This window comes from Carettochelys insculpta, chromosome 3 (genome assembly GCF_033958435.1).
Source record: "Carettochelys insculpta isolate YL-2023 chromosome 3, ASM3395843v1, whole genome shotgun sequence".
Taxonomy (NCBI): Eukaryota; Metazoa; Chordata; order Testudines; family Carettochelyidae; genus Carettochelys; species Carettochelys insculpta.
In genome coordinates this window covers 61,614,536-61,633,186 of record NC_134139.1, presented here as the reverse complement: position 1 = coordinate 61,633,186, position 18,651 = coordinate 61,614,536, and the positions used below count along the sequence as shown (strand labels likewise).

Sequence of the window (18,651 nt, the reverse complement as noted above, 5' to 3'; positions counted from 1 at the left end):
CATTACATCTTCCAACCCCATTTGGGTTATTTTACAGTTACATATTCCTATTTTTAAAATGTTCTTCTCTTCCAGGTTACTGTGTAGGAGATCAGCATGTTTAATAGGATGAAGAAAAAAACAAAACAAAACAAAACAAAACTGAGGTGTCAGTTTTACTTGGGAGATCATAGACAGCTTCAACTCCATGGGCTTGTGTACACTACCACCTTCCTTCCAAGGAAGGATGGTAATTAGGGTTTTGGGAGTTTTCTAATGAAGTGCCGCGGTGCATGTGCAGCACTTAATTATGCAATTTCCTCCCCCATGCCAACTTCAAAGTTTTAAACTTCGAAGTACCGGCACACATCTAGCTGTGGCTCACCCGCCGGTACTTTGAAGTGCTGGGGCAACTTTGAAGTCCCTTTACTCCTCAGAATTTTGGGCTTGGGCACCTGGTGGGTGGGTGGGTGGCTGGCCCCAGCAGCATGGGGCTTAGGCTAGCAGGCAGGTGCCTTTGTCAGGTGGCTCTGGCAGCACAGGGCTCAGGCAGGTGGACAGCTGGTGCAGACAGCTCTGGCAGCTGGCACAGGGCTCAGGCGGCTGCACTAGGCACGCACAAGGGGCCAAGAAAAACTATTTGTAACTTTTTTCATTTTAAATAACACTTTTATATCAAGTTTGTGTTTCTTTTAAATTACAAATTGAATTTGTGGTGAAAAGGGGGGGGGGGTAAAGATGAGTTTGGGGAGGTGTGAAGGTTTATGAAACATCAAAAGGGGAGGTGTGTTGCCACAAATTTTCGGAACGACTGATCTACTTTATCTCACTGAGTTAATGTCACCACGAGAAACTAAATGAAAGTGAGTTAAATAGCATATTGCTCTTGTGATGCACGAATGACAAGGTTACTTTTCACCATTTATGTTGCCTGCCGGACAAAAATTATGTCCGTAAAAAATTTTGCCTGTCTGCAAATATCCCCCATTTTGTCCCTAAATGAAGTTTCTGGGATTGGCTACCCTGCACCGCGAGCAAAATAGTTAAAAGACATGAACACAGAGAGGAGTTTTGCCAAGTAGTGGAGAAAGAAGCAAGGGCCTCTCTCCACACTCCCGCTGCTTGGAGGGCACCGCCCAGACTCCCCTTGGGATTGATGTGCACGCATTCCCCCGCGAAGGAGCGGCCTGTGGAACCCCACACTAAGGAAGTGGGGGTGCGTGTCAGCGCAGCCCCCTTGAAGGAGTGCGAACGCGAATTTCTAGCCGGGGCGGCGAAGGCGTTCCAATCGCCTTCCCCTGCGTCCCGCCGGGCCCTGCTGTAGCTTTCCCGTCCCGGGCTCGTTTCGCGAAGAACTTGGAGTATTTTGTCCCCTGCCGAGCCCCCTCCTCCAGGTGCTGCGCGTTGCCAAGGCACTTTCCGCTCGGCTCCGGCCAGAGAGAGAGGCGGCGGCGCGGCCTTGGCTGGCCTGAACGGAGGGGCCAGGCCGCGGGGCTGGAGCTTCTCGGGATCCGGTTCCTCCCTTGTGGGCCCACGCCCGGGATAGCCCAGCAGGACACGCCCCAGCTCCAGCTGCCGCCTCCTGCTGGTTCTCGGGGAGGCGGTGGCGGGCGCTGCCGGCGGCGGGAAGATGGCGGGGAACGGTGGGGGCTTTGCCGGCGCGGGCAGCGGAGAGATCATCCAGCTCAACGTCGGGGGCACCCGGTGAGCTGGGGGGGCGGCGGTTCGGGAGAGGCAGTATCGGGAAGGCGCGTGCCGGGGTGGAGGTCCCGGAGGGGAATGAAGGGGCCGAGCCGGCGTGGGGTCGAATCTTGGGGCCGGGAAACGATGGGGCCAGGGGGAGGGCAGCGAAGGCGGGAGGCCGCCGGGGCTGTGGGAGGGGAGCCCCAGCAGTGGGGAGCGGGGTCTGGGAGAGGACAGTGATCTGAGTGCAGGGTGATGGGGGTAATGGAGAGGGAAGCCCCAGTGGTGGTGAGCTGGGGACTGTAGTTTAAGGGAAAGTAGTGGCGCATGATGTGGGGCCGGGGTGTTAATGGGGAGAAGAACCCTGGTCTGGGGTACAGGGCTTGGGGGTCGTGCATTGCTCTCAACAGGCGCAGGGGCTGCATCTGTTTAGTTATGTCATCGTGACCTGGTCCACTTGGGTCTTGTCTTGCCCTGGCTTTCTGCTGATAGGGCTTGTTCTGAAGCTGCTGTGCCCAGGCTCAACCAGTTGTCATTGCATTTTGGTCTTGAACTCATTGTAGGAAAGTGCCCAAGCTGTGCCCTATTGTTGGTAGATTTGCATAGGTTGTGTTTGTGGTTGAGCTGCTTGAATGATACAAGAAAATTTGTGTTCATCTAAGGTGTTACAGAGGCGTTAAATTCAGGGGTATCCAGAAGAAATGTGGATATTGTAACCCTGTGTTCCTTATCCGAGTCAATGTTTACTGTTCCTAGGTATTTTAAAATAATTACAGAAATCTATCTATCTTTCCAAAAAACAAGAAGTCCTGTGGCACCTTATAGATGAATAGACACTTTAAGGCATAAGCTTTCAGAGGCAAAGACCCACTTTGTCAGATGCATCCCATGGTTAGATCTGTTCATCTATAAGGTGCCACAGGACTTCTTGTTGTTCTTGTGGATACAGACTAACAGTGCTACCTTTCTGATACTTATCTAGTTAAAGGCACTGGGCTCTTTCGTGATAAAACGTATTTAAGGGGCAGTATATTCTGTATAATTAAGTGTTGGAGAATGAAGGTATTATAATTTTGATATATCTATGATTATTTTTAAGAATATTTAATTTCTGTCGATTTTAAGTTTCGTTGTGCTAAATTATGGGGATCGAGTATTCAAATGTTTATTTAAAATTTTTACAGTTGTGGGAAATTATCGTGTGGGGCCAGGCAATAGCGTTTTAATAGTAATAGATCTTGAGGTTCTAAAAGTTAAATTTATAATAGTTGAGAAACAAATTGTCAACATAGCGTGCAAAATGTACAAAGCAAATATCTTTTTAAGTCAAGCTCATAAATTCCACGGTAACATTTGTTTTATTTTGTGTGTCTGTAAATTTTGGGTAAATGGGAATATATTTATTGGCTTCTTTGTATGGTGAAATAAACATTTTTGATTAAAAATCTAATCATTTCAAGCCTGTTTATATATTATCACAAGGTGTTGGATTTTTCTTGTAGAAAGTTGGGAAAGTCTGTGTCAACTTCAGCTTTATTAAAAATGGAAGTTTTTATGAAAATTAATAATGTAAGTATACTTACCCTGTACAGGTTGAACCTCTCTAGTCTGGCACACTTTAGTTTATAACCATAACATGCTAAAGTTTAAAGCTAGTATCGTATAGTCCTGTTATATGTCCAAATTTACCTCCATACCTTGCATAATCTTTGGCTACACAGGCCTCTGATTATACTATATCTCTAATTCACTGAAACTCCTGCCGAAGGGATACGTTAAAATAGTAAGTAAAATGGATATCTGAAAAAGTCTTCAGGGCCAATTAGGACATTGGCAATAATTTATATTACATATGTATTACCCAAATCATGGTTGGCTGTGCCATCTTTGAGAAACCTTCACTGTTCTGCAGTTATACGCTGACCAATTTGTACAGTTTGGAGAAGTATGTTTTTAGGAGGTTGTGTTTTGAAATATATTTAGCAAATGGTTATGAAAAACACAGGGACGTGTAAGCAGGAGACATGCTGAGGGAGAAATAGGTTTCCTCAGACAAAATTAATGAATTGCTAATTCAGTAACAGTTTTAGAGGAGTACAAAGTTCGTCAGATTCTCTGGTTTACAAAAGAAAACCCTTCATCCTGCATTTTATTTTGCATCCATAGTTTTTCCATAGTCCAGTTTTTCAATTACATTTTTCTAGAAGAAATGGGTATTGCTAAATTTACAACTTCATTGGTACTAACTGTATTGTTGTGCCCCATATACTCACCTTTATTTTTTGTTTATTATATTTCTGTGAGTTTGCTGCTACTTTGTCAATGTAGCAATTGTGCTTCTAAAACTATGTGGATAACATCTCTAAAAATTTTGCCTTTTTTTAAGTGTTAATGCTGCTTTGTTTACAGGAGTGCTCCACTGCATACAAAGAGAAACCTTCTCATTGGTGATGGAAGTATTTTTCAAACAAAAGTGCTGAAAAACTCTGTATACTCACACTGACTTTTAGTGACAGGGCTGTCGACATAGTCTGGTCCTTAAACGCTGGGTGGCGTTGACATGCCCTAACTGCGCAGGGTAAAAGAGACACCATAACAGTAGTAATAGGTCAGATTATAGGGAACCTTCTTGAAACTATTCTCCTTGAGAATGAATATACACTAGGACATTTGGGCTGTGTCTACACGTGCCCCAAACTTCGAAATGGCCATGCAAATGGCCATTTCGAAGTTTACTAATGAAGCGCTGAAATGCATATTCAGCGCTTCATTAGCATGCGGGCGGCAGCGGCGCTTCGAAATTGACGAGCCTTGCCGCCGCGCGGCGCGGCCAGACGGGGCTCCTTTTCGAAAGGACGCCACCTTCTTCGAAGTCCCCTTATTCCCATGAGCTCACGGGAATAAGGGGACTTCGAAGTAGGTGGCGTGCTTTCGAAAAGGAGCCCCGTCTGGATGCGCCGCGCGGCGGCAAGGCTCGTCAATTTCGAAGCACCACTGCCGCCCGCATGCTAATGAAGCGCTGAATATGCATGTCAGCGCTTCATTAGTAAACTTCGAAATGGCCATTTGCATGGCCATTTCGAAGTTTGGGGCACGTGTAGACGTAGCCTTGTATAGTTAGGTCAGCATCTGTTTGCATGTTGCACTGCACGTTGTTTCCTATGTGTGAGTTTGTTCAAGCTATTTATTAAATGTATTAATACAGGTAGCACCTCCTTTATCTGGCATGCTTGGGACCAGGCAGGTCCCAAACAAGAGAATTTACTGGGTAAGGGAAGGTGCAGGGCTGTGCTCAGGGACTTCTAGAGCACTAGCCTCCAGGCTTCCTCTCCGCTGGCTCTGCCCTAGCCCAGACTTCCAGGGGTTACCACAGGGCTCCAGCCTGCCCCACCCACTGATAGGGCAGATGGGATCTCTGACTCCTGGCCTTGCGCTGGTGGAGGGCTCTGCTTCCCAGGCTCATGGCAGTATCCCATCTCTGCTGCTGTGGGACAAGTGGGTGCTCAGGCTCTTGGCCCCACACTGCCATGGGGCAAGAGGGGGCTCCAGCTCTTGGCCCCACAGCAGCCTCCCAGACCCTGCTGCTGCAGGACAAACCGGGGGGTCAGGGTCCTGGCTCTGTGTTGCCATGGGGAGGACAAGGGGTTTCAGCTCTCACTGAGTCACTCAGATTAGCTTTGCAGCAGCACCCCAGCCTCTGCTGGTGTGGGGCAAGTTGGGGCTCAGGGTTCTGATCGTGTCCTGGTGGAGTCCAGGCAGGGGCTCCAACTCCTGGCCCCCACTGTTGGGAAGCTCCGGTTTCCAGACTTGTGGCAGCCTCTTGCCCTGCTAGTGCGGGGCAACAGGGACTTGGGCTGCTGAACCTGTGGCAGCTTCCCATCCCGCAGCCGCAAGACAGGTATGTGCTTCTGCTCTCTCATCTGGCAACATCTGTGGTCATACCAGACAAAGGAGGTTGCTGGAGCAGAGTGCACTGGATTTTAGAGGCGTAACATCTAGTTTGAACAAGCAAACATAGTAAAAGAGTAAGGCAAGACTTTGATGTACTAATGTGTGCCTCAGTAAATACAGTAAAGATTTGGGCAGGCCAAATATGTATATAGGTAAACATATTAGTATTTTTTTAAAGACTGAAAGGCTAAACTACAAGATACTTTTTAGTTGCACTTTAATATATTTTTCTTTAATACAGCTTATGTTCAGTTTGCTTGTATGAGTTTTGGAAAGACAGAATGGGTGAGTCTACCCTAGGAACTAACTTCAAAGTTACTCATTACTCCAAAGTAGCCAGCAGAAAGTCTACACATATTTTCCCTTACTTTGAAGTTAACTTCAAAGTAAGGGAGCCCAACTTGAAAGTCCTTACTCTATTCCTGGGAATGGAGTAGTGCCCTGCTTCGAAGTTGAGCTTTAAACTTTGTTTGTTTAGCTTTGAAGTAGGGTGTGTGGACGCTCAACTTCGAAGTTATTTTCGTAGTGTAGACACAGCTGATTTGATTAAAAAAACCTTACCTTACAATGTAAGGGGCAGTTTCAATCCTGTCATAAGTCTTGTGAAGTCTCTGGAGTTTCATTCTCTAGCTTTATGGCAGAATCACAGTGCAAAACTTTTGGAAAGATAGTTTTAAAAGGTATTACTTGTGCAAATGGCAAAGTTCACATTTAGTCAGAGAAATGAGGTAAATGCAATCTCCCCTTGCATTTATAACTGTTAATTTCTTTACACCTCTTATGTATTGGAAGAAGGTCTAGACACCATTGAAAAATATAATTGATTTCTGTTTCTTCCTATATGATCTAGAAATATTGAAGATATTCCACAAAATATTGCAAATTACTCCCCTGGCTTAATCATATTTAAAACAGTGTCTTGTATTTAATTTATCCCATCAGATGTAGATGCTTGATGCATCTGTGCAGATAAGCAGGGGATGCAGTGCATTTGGCCAGATTTTGATCTTCTAATGAAAACATCAAAACAGTGTAATATTTCGCATTGTATACCTTTCCCCTGATAGCTTATTTTACATATTTTTAGTTCTGTTAATTAAACATTATTAAACAAAACTTTTATGAAAATGTATCTATAGGTAGCCATCAAATCACCCATGTCTTCATAATATAACACAGATTTCAGTATAAAATAAAACATAATTTAATTCAAATTTGAAATATTTTGATGCTGGTAATGTAAGAACAGGCGAGTTTTATAGAAGAGGAAAATAAAATGTGAAACGTATGCCTGATAAAAGGGCAGTTCACTTAAATATTTACCTGAAATTTTAATTGTTCCCCTTAGGTTCCATAAATAATCCAGAATGATTTAGGTGAGTGTATTATTGGGACTCATTTACCATCTTGAGTAGTGTTACATTACTACTGTAGAAAAACAGTATTAATATTAGTAGTGAGTGAGATTGTTTTTGATTTTAACCAGTGGAATTACTACTGCAACAGAAATAGTCTTATTTTTAGAATTGCATTTTAAATTTGAAAGGTCAAAATATGTGGAATTATTTAAAGAACAATAGATAAAACGTAATCTTGATGCTGTGGCTATATCTAGACTGTCTAGACAGAAGTTTTGTCGGCAGAGAACACATCCAGACTGCATATCTCTTGGAAGAAACCTGCTGGATGGGAACGTTCTGTCAACATCCCTGTACACTTCATTGGTTGAGGAAGAAGGGATGTCTTGATAGAGGGGGGTTTTCTGACACTTGGCCCTATGTGGATGGGCCAAATATGGGAAAATCCTCTCCTGACACAATGGTCAGCTAAAGATAGGCAAATCACACACAGCAATTTGCCTATCTTTTGCTGACAATTCCCCACAGTCTGGACACAGCCTTTATGTTGATAGTCCTTTTGTATTTTCTTGTTTTTTATAATGCTGAACCTTTCTAGTCTAGTACTTTCTGGTCTGACAACATCCTTAATCTGGCATGATTTTAGTTAGCTAGATGTCTACTTATCACGGGTGAGCTCAAGTTTCCCGTGGTCCCATAAAATTTGTTTACAGCCACTAGTCCTGGCTCACAGTGCTCTCTGCTGTTATTTACCTGTTTAACCCTAAATGTATTCCAGGAGCCTATTAATCAGTGGAAGTGTTGGTAACATCCTAGACAATACTGACCTCCCGTGATTCATCACATTCTCTCTTTTTGCACCGGTCACATCCCAGTGGTGCCTCACTGGAGAGTTTCAACCTGTATGTGATGATAAAGGAAGCTATAGCAAAGCCACAGCTGAAAATTTACAGAAAATCTCTTTAAATTTGCAGTACCTCAAGTAGCAAAAAGGTTTTGGTTCTTTTTTTTTTTCCCCAGGCAGGAAAAAGAAATTCTTGTTTTGCGTGTTTTTCATTCTCAGTGCCAATACTGTAGATTTCTTTGTTCAGATTTGGCATTGTCATGCTTACTCAGGTGGCATGTGTGTTTGCAGGAGAGCTTGGTTTATAAGATCGTTGGGGCAGGAATTGTCTCACTGGCCGTGTCTACACTAGCCAAAAACTTCGAAATGGCCATTTTGAAGTTTACTAATGAAGCACTGAAATACACATCCAGCGCCTCATTAGCATGTGGGCGGCCGCAGCACTTTGAAATTGACGTGGCTCTCTGCCGCGCGGCTCGTCCAGACGGGGCTGCTTTTCGAAAGGACCCCGGCTACTTCAAAGTGCCCTTATTCCCATCTGCTTATAGGAATAAGGGGACTTCAGAGTAGCCGGGATCCTTTCGAAAAGGAGCCTCGTCTGGACGAGCTGCGCGGTGGCGAGCCGCATCAATTTCGAAGTGCCACGGCTGCCCGCATGCTAATGAGGCGCTGAATATGTATTTCAGTGCTTCATTAGTAAACTTCAAAATGGCCATTTGCATGGCCATTTTGAAGTTTTTGGCTAGTGTAGATGTAGCCACTGTGTGTTTTGTGTAGGGTGTAGTGCAAAGACTGGGACTCTGGTTTGGGTTCTCTGGGTGCTGCAGTACAAATGAGAAGTAAGAATAATACAATTTCTTCACATTTTTTCTTCAGAATTTTTACACATAGTAAGGATGTCGCTCTGTAATCAACTTTCCAAACCAGTTTCCTACTTCTCAGGGTATGTCTGCACTACAAATAAAGACCAATGAAAGTGAGTTTTGGAGCCTATGTTGCCTGCAGTGTGGACTTTCAGAATAGGATCCACCTCCTTAGTGTGTTCAGAACCTAGGGTCCAGCCTAAATCTGAATACAGCTGGTTTTAGCTCTATAGCATGAGTCTTGACCCCAGGTTAGTTTACCTGGGCTCTGAGAGTTACTGTTGTGGCTCCTTTTTTTGCAGTGTAACATACCTTTAGGCTTGTTTTAAGCAATCTTGAAAAAACTTAGTGTCAACTGGATGCTTTGTATCTTCAATGCTTGATTATTTAATTTTTGGTTTTACAGGTTCAGTACCTCAAGACAAACACTAATGTGGATTCCAGATTCCTTTTTTTCCAGGTATTCCAAATGTTAATGTATTTTACTAAATAACATTACTTAGTATTTAAAAAGCATTTTATATAATTATCACTATGAGGATTTGATTACAGAAAAAAAACCCATAACAACCACAGCTCCTCCTGCTGCCACTATTGGGACAGAGCAAAGGAGGAGAATGAAATGATGAAGGGATTGTTCATCTTTTTGAGGTACTCATGCTGTGGGTGGGTGGGTGGGTGAGAGGAACCTGAGCCGGACCTGCATTAGATCAACAGTATCAACCTCCTCTGTTGCTGTTGTACAGTATACTTTCATAATTAAAATACTAAGAGTTTCCCCCCTTATGAATTTCACATACAATTTTCCCCCTCTAATTTCTTGAGTGTATTCCCAGCATATGAAAACTTGTACCAAGTACATAGATAGAGAGGACTGTCCATATGTTCAATTTTTTCTGTCCTCCCTCTTTCTCCAATCTGTCAGTGGTTAGCTTATTAAATGTATGGATTTATTATCCTTTTTAAAAATTGTTTTACCCTATCTAGTGTAACTGGATATTCTCCTGTTTCTCTGTTTTGACTCCAAGCAAACCCTTGGCCTCAAGACGTAATCTAGTGGCAATAAGTTACACATTTCAATTATACATTGTTAAACTCATTCTGATGTTAAGAAATGTGTTGCCTCTCAGATTCCATTTTAAACTTCTGTTTGCATCAGAAGAGCGGTGAATGGGAGCACTGTATTTACTTTTCCAAGACCATTATTATTTTATATGCCATGTTGCTCCTTTGGGAAAGTTAGTACTTAGTTGCTGAAATTCTTTTGTCTTCATATGTGAGTGAATTTTCATTATGTTATCTTTGTAAAAAATACATTTCTTGCTCTTTCCAGTTAGGAGTTTTTAAGATCTGAACAGTAAATAAGTTTATCACTTACTTCTAAGTCTCCCAAATATCCTGGGGCTTTCATCATTATTTTTTTTAGGAAAAATCATCATTTCTCCCAGCTGTATTCTCCTTCCTTGACTACCCCTCACTCAGACATGGTTTAAGGTTACCTGGGCCAGGGTAAGTTAGGGAGGTCCTCCTTACACCTTTTGCCTGTGGCTCTACCCAGAGCCCCACTCCTTTCAGTCCCCTCCCCCAAGTTCCTCCATTGTTCTACCAACAGTCTTCCCCACTTTGCCCCTACTGCAGTCCTACATCCCTTTTTGCTCCCCCATGTGGCCCCAAGACTGGAGAAGCTCTGTCCCAATGCCACACACTGAGGTGCAGTGCAGAGTGAGAGCTCCTGCAGTCCCAGAGCGACAGTGAGGGTACAGCTTTGGAGGCAACCCCTTCCTTCTGTTGTGCAAGATCAGCATCAGGGTGCGAGGCCTTCTCCCACCCCCATCTGCCCAGTGCTTCTGCCAGAGAGATGAATCAGGCCTGCGGACTTCTGCTGGGGGTGGGTCAGGAGTGCTGGGGCTTCCCTAGCCTGGGGGTTTCTGCCATGGATGGGGTTGGATGAGGGCTGCAGTGAGGTTGTGGGGAGTTTTCCCTGATGTTTGGGTCAAGGCTGCTGGGAGTGGGCGAGAACTTCCCCCAGCTTGTGCTGGGGATGATGTTGAGGCAGGGTTGCTGGGGGTGGATCTCCGTCCTGAGGGTCAGGTAGTGGGGTGAGGGCAACAGTGTCTGTAGCAGCTGCACTGAAACTGTGAAGTAAAAGCTCTGGGGAGATGTCCTTGTGTCCCATGCTGTGTTCCCTGAGTGGAATGAATTCTTGCACATACACCTCCATATTGGTGCAAATAACAAAATTTATCTGGCAAGCATGGGACCAAGCAGTTATGAGCGTAGGAGGGGGCTCAGGGCAGGAGCTGAGAGTTGGGCTGCAGGAGTGTGAGGACTCCAGCTGGAGGTGTGGGCTCAAATTTCGGGTTGGTGTTGAGGGGCTCAAGGCTGCGACAGAGGGCTGGGGTGCAAGGACTTTTTAACTGTATGGGTGCAGGCTTTAGGGTGGAGCAGAGGATGAGGGATTTGGGGTGCAGTGGGGGGGTCCCCAGACTTGGGGAGGAGCTCAGGGGTGGGAGTTATTGTGCAATAAGAGGTACAGGCTCTGGGCTGGGGATGTGGGCTTGGGGGTTAGGCCAGGGATCAGGGCTTTGTGGTGTGGGAGGGTGCTCAGGGTTGTGAGGGGAATTAAGGTGGAGCAGAGGGTAAGTGCTCAGGCTTACCTGGGCAGCTCCCTGCTGGAGACTGAGAGGAGGGGCTCCTTTCCCTTGGCCGCAGCAGCTCAGTTGTAGGGCCAGTGGCGAGGGGCTACTTTCCACCATTCTTGGAAGCTTTAGGGCTTGAGGAGAGATCTCCCTGCCTCAGTCCTAAGCCACTGCACAGGGCTTAATGAGAAACTGTGTGGCTGCACAGCTTCCAGGGATTTTGGGTCCCTTGCCATGAGGAAGGAAAGACAACACAAGGAGGCAACTCCCTTTCCGCCCTGCAACTCCCCCATATTTCATATGAAAGGATCTCATTAAATCTCTAACTTTTATCCTAGTACAAAAATGACTATTAAAATAGTATTGGTGCATAAACCAACTCTGACAACAAGGTGTCTGGATGAGTTCTTCATTAATTTCCTTCCAGAGGTCATGGAGAATTCATGGAATCATATTGCCCAGAAAATTTGGAGCCTTGGTGCATGCACAGTTATTAGGTGATTTCATGGAAATATTGATGGGTTATTTTTATGATGGAGAGTCAGAATATTTCTGCACATGTTTGATGCTCTCTTCTAGACTGAATTGTAACTCAAACATTTTATGCTTTTCAGTTTACTGAGTGGAAGAATTTCAACACTTAAAGATGAAACTGGTGCTGTGAGTAGTGCTACTGATAATGTATAAGAAAGTTTGTTTATTTCCAGCTAGGATCAGTTTAGCAGAAGTAACTTCTGTACTGAAGCTCATACCCTCTCATTTTAGAAATATCAGGCTGTCTCTACACTACAAAAATAACTTTGAAGTTGCTTACTTCAAAGTACAACTACTACGACTACAACTACACACACCCTGCTTCCCAGGTATGGAGTAAGGACTTCAAAGTTGGGCTCCCTACTTTGAAGTTAACTTTGAAGTAAGGTAAAATGCATGTAGACTCTCTGATGGCTACTTGGAAGTAGTACCTAATTTTGAAGTGAGTTCCTAGTGTAAACACACCCTTTGGCTGTGTCTACACTATAAAAATAACTAAGAAGTTGCACATCTACACACACCCTACTTCAAAGATAAACTTTGAAATAAGGCACTACTCCATTCCCAGGAATGGAGTAAAGACTTTTTGAAGTTGGGCTCCTTACTTTAAAGTTAACTTCAAAGGGAAAAAAATGTATGTAGACTCTCTGCTGGCTACTTCGAGGTAGTGCCTAACTTTGAAGTTAACTGCAAAGTTAGTTCCTAGTGTAGATGCACCCTTGGTATTACTGGTACATAGCTCAGCTATGTAGATATAGTGAATGTCACTTTCTATCAGATGACCACTGACAGAAGACCCAGAAGACTTAATTTTAATTAAAAAGCTAAGGATAAATTTTTCTCAAGTGCTCAAGTCATTTAGGAGTCAGTGGGGCATAGACTTCTAAGCCCTTTGGACTTAGGTACTTCTGAAAGTGTTACCCATATAAACTGAATATGATATTTCATACTTCATGAAGGGACTTCACAGTGAACTTCCACAACATGGTGTCTAATGAATGAGTTCTAATACATAGTGAATGCCCAGGGCAAAGGTGATTCTTTGCATTTTGTTTCGCTGCAGTTATCTTTTTCACTTCAGACACTACTCATTAAATTATTCATGCTGCCAGTGTAGGAAACACAAGTTTTGGAAGTATTAATGGCCCTGTAAGATAGCAGTAACTTTGAAGAAAGGGTTTTAGTTTTGAGGGGAAATAAGACATTTCCAGGAAGGAAAAGTTAAGTTTTACAGGTTTGACCGTTTGAATGAAGTACAAACAGCAGGAGGAAAGAAATCATCTCACCAGCTTTCTTTTCATGGTTCTGGTCTCCATTCTAATATGGATGAAAAAGGAAGATAAAGGAATGTGCATATTACTGCAACATCAGTGTTTCTTTACGTCTCCCTCTAGGTGCCCAAAAGCATATAATTTAAACTTCCTCATTGCTTTCTTTGTTCAGTGTTAAAAACTAACTCCTTTAAACTGAGAGAGCCATAGTTGGAAAAGATATTTTTGGAAGTTTACCCCATGTCACAGCAAAATGACAAGGTGGAACAGGTTAACATAAACAGCACATTGCAAGGCGGGGTGTGTGTGCAAAGTGGAGGGTGAGTCCCCTTGTGGTGTGAAATTTCGTAAGGGGAGTGCAGTGTGATTGGTTCACTCATGTCTCCCCGACAGACTCTATTACCTTCCCTGTGGCCACTGTCCTCCTGTTACGCTGATCTCTGTAGGGAGCTGTCTCCTGGTAGTTTTTTTTTCCCCCCCAATGCAACAGCTTGCACTGGGTGTTTCTCCTGGGAGGAGGGTGTAGCCTTGCTGCAGGACAGCAGCTTGACCTTACTTCAGAGAACTGAACAGAGCCCAGGTGTTTGGGTGAACTTGGGCTGAGCTTCCCACAGCATACAGACCTCCCCACACCTTACAAAAAGCTCTGCTTGGAGCTGTCAGTGGGAGACACTGGGGCACAATGTGGTTAGAGAAGCAGGAAGGTTTCACACACTATGCAGACTCAACAGCTCAGCTCACAGGCCAAACCTGATCAGCACCTGCCAGCTGCTCACTCCCTGGTCCCATCAGGCAGGGCCAGCAGGATAAGTAAGTTCCCCCCATAAATTGCTGAGATCTCCCAAGCTGTGGCTCTGGGCTCAAGGTCCACCAGGGGCTTTGCTTTACATACGCTAATTCTGTTTTATAAGTCATGTTCAGAATTAATTCCTTGAGGCACCCTGGGCTGGGCTTGCTTTGAAGCTTCTGAGAGCTTATATAAAGAGAGAGGAACATATTGGCCATGTCTACACTAGCCAAAAACTTCAAAAGGGCCATGCAAATGGCCATTTCGAAGTTTATTAATGAAGCGCTGAAATACATATTCAGTGCCTCATTAGTAAGCGGGCAGCCGCAGCCCTTCGAAATTGACGTGGTTCATCCAGACTGGGCTCCTTTTCGAAAGGACCCCACCTACTTCGAAGTCCCCTTATTTCCATCTGCTCATAGGAATAAGGGGACTTCGAAGTAGGCGGGGTCCTTTTGAAAAGTAGCTCCGTCTGGACGAGCCGCACGGCGGCGAGCTGCGTCAATTTCGAAGTGCCGCGGCCGCCTGCATGCTAATGAGGTGCTGAATTTCAGCGCTTCATTAGTAAACTTTGAAATGGCCATTTGCATGGCAATTTCGAAGTTTTTGGCTAATGTAGACGTAGCCATTGTGTTTAAAGTGTCACTGCTGCTGAGAATCCCTTACAATAGGAATCAGTGGTTACAAAACTAGCACAGTTACTATTAACTTCTTTCTGTTTAGTACCAGGGTCAGCAAAATGATCCTATGGGTCCAGCAGATAAAAAAGGAAATTTATAAAAATTGTTGGTGGTCTCTCTCCCTTGAGTGAACTAAAAATAAAAGTCAGGCTTTTCTGAAGAGAGTGCCATTTGGAAAGCTGATTTATCGGCTGCTCCCTCCCTCTGTCTTGCAGCCTCCACTGCCACTGCTGCTGAGGAAGCACATTGTGTCACTTCTCAGAGACCACTGCTCACTTCTAGGCCTGTCTGCAGGGTACCCTGCTGATTGCAGGGAGGAAAAATGGGGCCTGATGTAAAATGTTTATTCACCACTGTTGTAAGGGACCATTCCAGGTTGAGTGGCTTGTTAACACCTCTGCCGCCATAGGACGTAAAGGGGATTGGTGGGTTACAGATTGTTGTAATAAGACCTAAACCCAGAGCTTTTATGGCTGAACACTTTTTGCAAAGCAATCAATCTATATCTGACACATCATTTTTCATCCTCAAAGGAAACCTGCACAACATTTTCAAGTGAGCCCGGGAGCTTAAATTTATTACTCTGTTAGAAACTATATAAAAGGGTGTGGAAGCTTGTCTCACCAGCAGATGCTGGTCTAGTAACTAATCCATCTGGTCTCTCTAGTAATTGAGCCTTCACATGACTCTGAAAGTATTGCTAAATCTGATATCAACAATGAACATCACAAAGTAGCTATAACAGTCCTTTGTACCTACAGTGCATGATGTTGTGTAGTGATATTGCATGTACAAAAAAACTTATTTTTCCTTTAATCAAACTTTTAAACTATGCTTCTATGAATGACTAAGGGGCAGACATACAGGTTTTATTTCTTTAAACTATGTTCGCCCAAGCACACAAACTTCTTTCTTGAGCTTAAAATACACCACTTGTGGTGGTGACTGATTAATTTTTTCTTAAGAGAGTTAAGCAAAATTTCAGTCTATTGTAGAGATTTATATTACTGTTCATTTCCTTAGTGTTGAGTCCCTTCCATATACAATCAGTAGTAAAGTTCTTAGTGGACTTCATGAAATCTGAACTTGCCTTCGAGAAATCTATCCTGTCTTTCCTTCCCAGTAAAAACTCAGCTTGAAGTAGGATAGGTTTTTAAGAGTCAGGGCTGCAGTGTGTACTCTGTGGGTATGTTCACACTGCAGTTAGACACTCAGCCATCTGGCTTGTGCTGCTGAGCTATTTAATTGCAGGATGGACTTCTGGCCTTGGGCTGCAACCTATATTCTATGACCTGCAAGGTAGAAGGATCCCAGACCTCGGGATGCAGCCCGAGCTCAGAATTCTACACTGCAATTATAAACAGTCCTACAGCCTGAGCCCTAGTCTGCCAGAATGGGCCAGCTGTGGGATGTAATTGTTACGTAGGCATAGCCTATGTAGAGAAGATAGGAAAGAAACTTCTTTTTTAAATGTCTCTAAACATTCTGGGCTAAACCTTGTGATGTGAGTGCCTCACATAGTCAAATTCTGGAGACCATAATAGGCCTTGAAACTGATGGGCATCTGAAAAGACTGTTTTTATAAAATAAATTTGATCTAGGTAATAATAGTTATGATTCAAAAGCAAACTCTTAATGCAAAAAGAATAAATTAACTATCTTTGTTTGTAGATATTTATTGATAGAGATCCAGCAGCTTTTGCACCCATTTTAAATTTTCTTCGTACAAAGGAACTAGACTTACGGTAAGAAGTCCTAATTTTCTAAAACTCTTTCCCAAGTACAGTTAACATTAAAATCTTCTGTGATAGAAGTTTTTGATTCCATTGATCAGTCAGATATTCTATTATGTGACTGTTGGATCTGAATCTAAATCCCTTACCAGGACAGTTTAATCTGTATTCTCGGATCCTATTTCCTTAGTTCTGTGTTTCATGAAGGTGACAGAATGGACAGCATAAAACTTGAGTTGTATACAGTTTTATGTATTTCACTCTTTTTAGTACTGTGTATTTCTCTGTCAATCTTTTGCTGTCATGTACCCATAAAGATACTGTAGCTCTACTTGTAGACTGTTGGGCCGGTGGTAGGGGTGGGGGTGGGGGACCTTTTTGAGGTTAGGGGCCACTGACACACTGAAAAATTAGTCGGGAACCCTATAAAAATGAAAACCTGAAAAAAATAAAAAAACATAAAACTCCCACTGATGTGGCCCCTGATTGGGACACCTCACTGCCTTCATGCTCAAGAACCACAGGCAAGGGGGTAGAGAAGTGGAGATGAGGTTCAGGGCTTCCCCTAGACCAGATTAACTCTTCTGGGAGCCCAGGTTGGGACCAGAAATGAGTGATTGAGGATTCAGTGTGGGGTCTGGGTAGGAAGGAGGAAGTGAGGGTGCTGGCGTGGGTTGCTGTTGGGGGACCTGGGAGGGAGGTATAAGTGGGTTGGGGGAAGTGGTCTGGGTGGGAGGGTGCAGGAGCCGGGTGGGCGTGTGTAGGTCTAGGGTAGGAGGGGGCCAGGAGTGGGCTTGGGGAGTCTAGATGATGGGGAATGGTGACAGTACTGATGTGCAGGGGTCCCCAGCCCTCTCCTGCACCCTTCCTTCCTCCTATTCTCCAGGGAGTTGTGTGCTGTCATTCCCTCAGCTGGGGAAGGGGGCGCAGGAGTGGCAGCTTGGCTGATCCAGCCCATGAGGCTTGGACCTACCCACCCTCATCCCACCGCAGGCTGGATGCTGGGGAGGAGAGCCCTGAGCCTCAGGGGCTGGATCCATACAAGCCATCGTCTAAATCAGGGCCATAGTCCAGGGTTTCCCCACACTCTGAGTCCAACTATAGGTGAAGATGTTGTCTTAAGTTACTGAAAAAGCTGCTTCAGGAGGTTCAGGTCTGATATTTATTGTGTGAACTCACATTTCTAGTTTTTGCTGTATGATCGCCCAAGATAATACCTAGTTTAAAAAAAAAAACACTCCTCCCCCCTCCCCCCCCCCAAAAAAAAAAAAGGTGGGGAAAAATGTTTTCAAGATATTACTTTCTTTGTTCTTTTTTTCCCCCAGGGGAGTGAGTATTAATGTTCTCAGGCATGAAGCTGAATTTTATGGAATCACTCCTTTAGGTAATGTTTGTATTAAAATTATTTGGCTCCTAATGGTTGCACTGCCATATTAAGACCCTTTTAATTTGTTCTTATTTGTTTAATTAATTGGTTCTAATTTGTACTGATTTTGACAATATTCAAGCAGATATTTTCAAATTTCTTTAACTTCTTTAAGGTAACCTTGAGAAAATAAAAGTTCATTGAAAGTTTTTGCTTTTGATTTTAATATGTATATTATGTTTAGTAAGAAGACTACTCTTATGTGAAGAACTGGAACGCTCATCATGTGGCAGTGTCCTTTTCCACGGGTACCTGCCTCCACCAGGTACTTTTGTATTCTTCTGCTGTGTATTCCATATACCACTTCCAATCCATTGCCTTTAATAAGTCTGTCAGCTTGGAGTCGTCATTTTAGAGTGGCTGAACAGTTACTATTGATGAAACAGCCTTTAATTTTAAGGCTGTGTCTACATTTAAAAGAGCAGTCTGTTGCATTCGTACACCCTTTGAGCAGGGGTATAAATAGCAGTGCTTTAGTGTATGGAATAAAGACATGCCAGAGCGAGAGAGAGAGTGTATCTATCGCCTACGCAGGTCTCTGTGTGTTCAAGAAATGCCTCTCATGTGTACACTACTGTTTGTTATGTGTGTCACTGCAACTTCTTCCCCATGGGTGGCAGGTGAATGAACTGTTGGGGGAGAGTAGCTCCCTGCCACTCCCTCTGCCTGAGGACGTCCCCTTCCCCTTTTATGCTCTCTCCTCACCGGAGTCCAGATGTGCGTAAACAGACTTTCAGCAGCAATGGAGTAAAGCTGTGGCAGCTCCCTGCAGTAGCAACAGCAACATCAAACAGCGGATGCAGCCAGAGGTGGGGGAAGCACCAGGCCATGTTTCCGTCCCTGACTCCTGTGACATCCTGTCCCTGGGAATGTCAGTCAGGAACTAACTGGTGGTTTGTAAAT

At 44.1% G+C, this 18,651-nt stretch overlaps 1 protein-coding gene across 5 annotated transcripts in view; it reads left to right on the top strand.

Annotated features, from left to right (window-relative positions):
* Positions 1-717: 717 nt before the first annotated feature.
* The window catches only part of KCTD3 (potassium channel tetramerization domain containing 3), a 65,051-nt gene continuing 47,117 nt past the window's right edge, over positions 718-18,651 (top strand). The window contains exons 1-7 of one of the 5 annotated variants that reach the window (XM_074989970.1): positions 727-1,683; positions 6,962-6,989; positions 9,085-9,138; positions 11,932-11,977; positions 16,261-16,334; positions 17,648-17,706; positions 17,933-18,013. In XM_074989970.1, coding sequence (XP_074846071.1) covers positions 9,110-9,138; positions 11,932-11,977; positions 16,261-16,334; positions 17,648-17,706; positions 17,933-18,013 — 289 coding nt within the window. In that variant the 5' untranslated portion in view covers positions 727-1,683; positions 6,962-6,989; positions 9,085-9,109. Of the gene's footprint in view, positions 1,684-6,961; positions 6,990-9,084; positions 9,139-11,931; positions 11,978-16,260; positions 16,335-17,647; positions 17,707-17,932; positions 18,014-18,651 lie in introns of all 5 variants that reach the window. The other 4 variants (XM_074989971.1, XM_074989969.1, XM_074989968.1 and 1 more) reach the window with 4 other exon arrangements.